Source organism: Primulina eburnea, unplaced genomic scaffold (assembly GCF_022965805.1).
Source record: "Primulina eburnea isolate SZY01 unplaced genomic scaffold, ASM2296580v1 ctg652, whole genome shotgun sequence".
NCBI classification, from domain to species: Eukaryota; Viridiplantae; Streptophyta; class Magnoliopsida; order Lamiales; family Gesneriaceae; genus Primulina; species Primulina eburnea.
In genome coordinates this window covers 135,641-142,837 of record NW_027331430.1, presented here as the reverse complement: position 1 = coordinate 142,837, position 7,197 = coordinate 135,641, and the positions used below count along the sequence as shown (strand labels likewise).

At 36.9% G+C, this 7,197-nt stretch overlaps 1 protein-coding gene across 1 annotated transcript; it reads right to left on the bottom strand.

Moving 5' to 3' along the window:
• Window positions 1–388: 388 nt before the first annotated feature.
• Window positions 389–5,426, bottom strand: LOC140821632 (uncharacterized). Its single transcript, XM_073182169.1, has 6 exons — window positions 3,305–5,426; window positions 3,008–3,211; window positions 1,794–2,266; window positions 1,388–1,636; window positions 620–1,165; window positions 389–508 (listed from the first exon to the last, which is right to left on the bottom strand). Exons 1-6 carry the CDS (start codon window positions 5,424–5,426, stop codon window positions 389–391), a joined length of 3,714 nt encoding a protein of 1,237 aa, XP_073038270.1.
• Window positions 5,427–7,197: the final 1,771 nt, after the last annotated feature.

The window sequence follows — 7,197 nt, the reverse complement described above, 5'->3', positions numbered from 1 at the left end:
TAGCTCCCACTCTAGAAGAACGGTCTTCATTGGACTCCTCTAGGTAGCTTTTTCCATTTTCTTCTAAACATTTTGTTTCATTTTTCTTCCCTTTTCTGTTTTTCACCTTCTTGCTCACCAAGTTTCCAAGTCATTTTCACATCAGTCATGACTATGTGATATGCGGGTAGCATAGTGACTTCGATTGAGCATACACCACACCTTAAAGGATTTTGTTAGAAAGTTTGATTCTCAACTGAGAGCACACCATTCAGTAACCGACACTTTGTACAGACTTCACACAAAACAGAATGAATGAAATATGCCTAGCATCCTAAAAATAAAATGCACATGCATGCTGGGTGTTGTCCATAGGTGTTGTAACACCCAGGACAACATCTGTGAGTGATCATTGTGTACACAAGCTGAGAGACTTCCTTAGATTGGAGAATCTCTCAAAATCCAATGGTTTTGTAAAGATATCAGCCAGTTGGTTCTCAGTTCCAACAAATTCCATTCGAATCATACCCTTCTCAACCAAATCTCGAATAAAATGATGTCTAATGTCAATGTGTTTCGTTCGAGAGTGTTGCACTGGATTTTTTGAAATGTTAATTGCACTCGAATTGTCACAGTATACAATTAAGGTGTCACTGCTGAATCCATAATTGTTAATCATTTGATTCATCCATAAAAGTTGTGAACAACAACTAGCAGCCGCAACATATTCAGATTCAGCAGTGGACAAAGACACACAATTTTGCTTTCTGCTATACCATGACACCAAATTGTTACCAAGATAAAAACACCCACCCGTGGTACTTTTCCTATCATCTAAGTTTCCAGCCCAGTCAGCATCACTAAATCCCACTAAATTGGTGTTTGTTTCTTTGGTGTACCATAGACCTAAGTCAACTGTTCCAGATATATATCGCAAAATTCTTTTGACAGCCTTTAGATGAGTGACTTTAGGATCAACCTGGTATCTAGCACACAAACATACACTAAACATGATGTCGGGACGACTCGCACTTAAGTAAAGAAGACTGCCTATGATGCTGCGATACTGGGTGTTGTCAACACCTGCGGCAACATCATCTTTTGATAATTTTTCAGACGATCCCATTGGAGTTTTCATGTGTTTAGTGTTCTCAGCAGCAAATTTCATTACCACATTCTTGGCATACTTGGATTGACATAGAAAGATACCATCATGCATTTGTTTAATTTGTAAGCCAAGAAAGAAACTCAATTCCCCTACCATGCTCATTTCAAATGTGTTAGACATACAATTAACAAACTCAGTAACATGCTTTTGAGAAGAAGCACAAAAAATTATGTCATCCACATAAATTTGACACACAAGTATATCTTGCTTTGACTTTTTAATAAAAAGGGTTTTATCAACCTCACCTCGTTTGAAGCCCAAGTCAAGCAAATATTCCGTAAGCTTACCATACCATGCCCGTGGAGCCTGTTTAATCCCATACAGTGCCTTCTTCAACTTGTAGACATGGTTCGGGTGGTGTGGATCTTCAAATCCTTTAGGTTGGTTTACATACGCTTCTTCTTTCAAAATGCCATTCAAAAATGCACTTTTCACATCCATTTGATATAATTTTATGTCCATGTGACACGCAAGCAAGGAACAGTCGGACTGATTCAATTCGAGCAACAGGGGCAAATGTCTCATCAAAATCAATTCCTTCAATTTGAGTATACCCTTGAGCAACTAGCCTAGCTTTATTTCTTACAACAATTCCAGATTCATCAGTTTTGTTTTTAAAAATCCATTTTGTTCCAATAACATTCACATTGTCGGGTCTGGGAACCAAATCACACACATCATTCCTAACAAATTGTTCAAGTTCCTCATGCATCGCATCAACCCAAAATTCATCTTTTAAGGCTTCACTTATATTTTTGGGTTCAACGAGTGAAACAAAACAAGAGTGGCTTACTTGAGAGTACACGGAAGTCATGCATACTAGTCCCATCATTTTCCGATAGTCTACCTTCTCCTTTCTTCTAGTTTGCATTCCTTCAAATGTTTCTCCAATGATCTGAGATGATGGATGATTTTTCTGAATCTTGGTGGGAATGTCAATCCCATCATCGGTTATACCATCATCATTTTCAGTATTCTCTTCTGGTTCATCATTTGATTCTGCCAATGCAGGTGTTGTCTCAGGTGTTACAACACCGGGTCCAACATCTGTGTTAGACAGTGTCTCACTTGTATTCAGGAGCCCATCAACTTCATCCTCGATTGTTTTTCCTGTTAGATCTGCAAGATCGTCAAACACAACGTTAATAGATTCCATAGTCGTTCTTGTTCTCAGATTATACATGCGATATGCACGACTATTGGATGAATAACCAAGAAATAAACATTTGTCACTTTTAGAGTCAAATTTTCCAAGATGTTCTCGATCATTCAAAACATAACATACACACCCAAAGACATGAAAATACTTGAGGTTCGGCCTCTTTCCCATGATGATTTCATAGGATGTCATAGTAGAACCACTCCTTAAGTACACACGATTTGAAATATGACATGCTGTGTTCAAGGCCTCGGCCCAAAATCTCTTTGAAATATTCTTAGAACTTAACATGACCCTAGCCATTTCTTGCAGTGTTCTATTCTTCCTTTCGGCTATTCCGTTCTGTTGAGGAGTCTTAGGGGCCGAAAATTCATGAGTTATCCCTCTCTTTTCACAAAATGATACAAAGTGTGAGTTTTCAAATTCTTTACCATGATCGGTCCTTATCTTACCAACCCTCAGATTATGTAGATTAGTAATCTTAGCATGTAATTTCTTGAAAGCATCAAATGTATCGGATTTTTCTCTAAGAAATCTTACCCAAGTAAAGCGAGAGAAATCATCCACACAAACACATGAATACTTCTTACCTCCAAGACTTTCTACTTCCATTGGACCCATAAGATCCATGTGCAAGAGTTCAAGACACCGTGTTGTCCCAAAGTGTTGCAACACTTGGTGGGGAACACGTGTTTGCTTACCTTTTTGACATGCACCACAAACATACGGAATTCCAGAGGATGAATTAGGCATACCTCTCACAGCATCGTACTTACCAAGATTCTTTAATGTCTTGAAGTTTACATGTCCTAATTTTTGATGCCACATGTTTAATTCGCTCACCTTTGAATGATTGCTCACTATGTCTTCTCCAAGTTGATAGCAATTATCAGCAGATCTAGTACCTGTCAAAATGCGAGTATTAGTCTTATCAAACACTTCACAATTGTCTTTATCAAACTTAACATGCAAACCGTCGTCACAAAGTTGACTTATGCTTATTAAGTTTGAGTTAAGCCCTTCGACATAGAGCACATTGTGTAGATTAGGCAATCCATCAACATTCAAGGTTCCTTTCCCAGCAATTCTTCCTTTAGCACCACCACCATATGTCACATGACCACTCCTTAGTTCAACAAAGTCAATCAAGTGGTCTTTAGAACCTGTCATGTGGCGCGAGCAGCCACTGTCAAAGTACCATATCCCTGCAATGTTAGTCTTTAATGAAGTATAAATAACAGAACATTGAATCTGTGCCTTTGGTACCCAAACCTTTTTTACCATCGGTTTTCTGTTGGCAGTGTTGCGCCGGGTGTTGTACAACACCTGTGACGACACCTGTTCAGATTCCCATCTCTTGTAATCCTCTCTCAGTTTAAAACAGTAGGGTTTGATGTGTCCAGGTCTGAAACAGTAGTGGCAGATAAAGTGGCGTTTTCTGGATTTAGACTTCTTGATAGGCATTCGCACTTTTGATGGAGCACTCTTTTCAGTATGTGTGGTATTGGGGGTTTCAACACTTCCTTTCACAAAAACAGTTGGTTTTTCCTTTGCATTGGAAGATTCTCCAGTTTCGAACAGACTATTCGAATAACCAAGTCCAGCCTTATCATTCTGTCCAATCATCAAAAGTGAGTCAAGCTTGGATGAACTTGAATTCATCTTGGCAAGTACCTGAGTTGCTTCTCTCAGTTCTTCCTTGACTTTGCATAATTCTAGATCTTTCTTGCTCAAGATTACTTCAAGTCGTGATATTTGTGACTTCAGCTCAACGTTCTCTTTGGAGAGAATTGCATTTCCTTTTGTTCTTTTGATCCAGTCTTCATACAGTTCTTCGTACATTGACTGCACACTTTCTAGGGTGACTTCATCATCATCAACCTCTTGTGTTTCGGACTGACTTGACTCCCCAAGGACTGTCGAATTAAGGCATACAGGATTCGAAGCGGTGTTGCGACCAGGTATTGCAACACCTGTGGCAACACCCATCGGATTGATTTGCATTGAGCGTTTCTCCTTGATCACAGTAGATAATGATGTGTGATTTTCAGATTCATTTGATCCTTGATCATCTTCAGATTCTTCATCACTCAGGGTGACAGTCATGCCTTTGTTTTTCCTAAGACGATTGACACACTCATTGGCATAGTGTCCATATCCCGAACACTCTCTACATTGCACTGAGTCCAGGTTTCTGACATTAGATTGAATTTGCACTTCGGTTTTTGGTCGAACCTGTCCTTTCATAGGAGTAAACTTTTGAGCTTTTGTAAAAATGGTGTTATTGGGCAGCTCAGATTTTTGCCCAATTCTCTTCTTTTCTCTCATGGTCTTCAAGTAATCACCAAATTTCTTAGTAAACAGAGAGATCGATTCTTCACCTAAATCAAACTTATCCACTTCTTTAGATAGTTGAAGAATTTCATCATATGATTCGGTTGAGGCTTCAAGGGCTATTGTCTTCCCTTTATCCTTTTTCTGCAGATCAAGATTCATTTCAAAAGTTCTTAGAGAACTCATGAGTTCATCCAGGATGATGTTTGAAGTGTCTTTAGATTCCTCAATGGCGCAAACTTTGACATTGAATCTCTCAGGAAGAGATCTCAGAACCTTGTTTACCAATCTTTCGTTTGGTATGGGATCTCCTAGGCCATGTGATTCATTTGAGAGTTGTCTCAACCGGCAGTCATACTCAAGAATGGACTCCTTGTCCTCCATTCTCAAACTTTCGAACTTTGATGTCACCATTCTTAGCCTAGTTTTTCGCACACTTGCAGATCCTTCACAGTGTTTCTGGAGTATGTCCCAAGCATCTTTGGCGCATACACTGGTGGTGATTAGATTAAACATCCTTGTGTTAACAGATGAAAATATAGCATTGAGAGCCTTGGAATTGTAGTTTGAAGATTGCACTTCATTGACAGTCCATGCACTTTCAGGTTTGAGCCGTGTGTCTCCATCAGCATCCTCGAGTTTCGGTGGACTCCAACCATCAAGTACACGTTGCCAAGCTCTTTCATCAATGGATTTAATAAAAACCCTCATCTTAACTTTCCACAGTGCATAGTTTGATCCATCCAACACAGGAGGCCTAAAAACAGTATTTGTTGATCCTTCCATAATTCCTTTTACACTCTGAAAACAAAACAAAACAGGATCTCACTTAGTAACGTCAAGTGGAGGCTCTGATACCAATTGAAAGTTGAGTTTCCACAGTGTGAACGTGACGAGGGTGAATGTTGTGTGTATCAGAATGTAGGTGTTGTTCGTAGGTGTTGTAACACCCACGACAACATGCAGCGGAAATTATACTTTTAACACACTAACATGTAACTGGAACAATAGTAATACGAGAGACGAGTCAGTTAATTATGCACAAGTATAAAATATTTGTGCGGTGCCTTAGGGCAAAATAATTCACTAGAAAAACTTGTAAGTTTACAAAAACCAATACTAGTGAAAGAATAAAACAACTCCCTTAAAAAGGTGAGTAACAAATTGCATCCTAAACCTCTAACAAACCGTATAATCAAAACAATATGGGATGCATCAACTGAGAAGTGAAAAATCTTCAAAACTCAACACTCTAATCAAAACAGTGATTAGGTGTTGTCTTCAGATATTGTCAGCACTTCACCGCAACAAGCTTTCAACGACACGAGATTTGCTATTCTCGGAAAACGTCTCTGCGTATCAATTCGTCTCACTCCCAAAAAGCACACGCACCGAGTTCAATATCTTCTCCTCTTATTTATACCCACTTCATCCTTTTTCCTATTAAACATGGAAAACCAATTTCATTAGGAAACAAACTCTATTGAAAATAAGGATAATATATCTTATAGATAGTATCTTGAGTCTTTTGAGTCCACACGAAATCATACTCCAGAAAGGCAAAAATACTAAGGATATTATCAAAAGGAAAGTAATTGATAAGGAAAATATATCAAGGAATAAATCAAGGAATAAAATTCCTTTCATAATACATATAGATTTAATTTATTATATTTGTCCATCATTAAAACCTTAAGGGTTTGTTTGGTAGAAGTGATAAGATTAATAAATGATTGGTTGTGCTATAGATAATAAGATTGATATATTATTAATCAAACATCATGTCATACTATTAAGATTATTTGGTTCAACATTTTGAATATGTGATTAGCTTTTAAATATTAATAAATTTACTATTTGCTAAGTTTACTTAATTGTTGTACACATCTGGAAGCAATACATAATATTAGATAATAATAATAATAATGTTAATAATAAAGATATTAATATTCTTTGAATTAATAAGTGTAGATATTATAAAATTAAATATAATAAAAATAAAATTATTATTGATAAGTATAACCAACATTAAAATTTAGTTTTTATTATTTTATTAAAATATATACAAATAAATTATTTTTTCAAAATATAAATATATCTTTATATTTTTTAAAGTTTAAATCAAATTAAATAATATATATATATATATATATATATATATATATATATATATATATATATATATATATATATATTAAATATCAGAATCGGCATCTACGTACAACACTCTAATATAATCTTTGTATTCAATAACTTCACACTTTATAAATTCGAATGGACTGTATGGTCCTTCATTTATAGGGAAGGAATTTAATAAAAATTTAACATACATACCTCCGCAAATAGAAGGATTTATTTGGAGATTGCACAGCTGAGGCATCTCTAGAGCAAGCGTTGTGTTGATAGGAAACGAACTCAAGGCAGACACGACTGCACTGGTGAAGCTGCCACGCCTTGAGGAATTGACAAAGGCAAGTAGGCTTCTGGCCGTAGAGTTGGTTAAGACTATCACAGCATGACTGCACTTGTGAAGCTGCCACCCCTTGCACGAACGACG

Bases quoted from the DNA above. Each gene is read 5' to 3' on its own strand.
- LOC140821632 (XM_073182169.1), bottom strand. From the start codon at position 5,426: ATGGAAGGATCAACAAATACTGTTTTTAGGCCTCCTGTGTTGGATGGA. The intron at 2,267-3,007 runs GTAAGCAAACAC...ACGATCTTGCAG, and splicing joins TTGTGGTGCATGTCAAAAAG to ATCTAACAGGAAAAACAATC. The intron at 509-619 runs GTATACTGTGAC...TTGGTTGAGAAG, and splicing joins TCAGCAGTGACACCTTAATT to GGTATGATTCGAATGGAATT.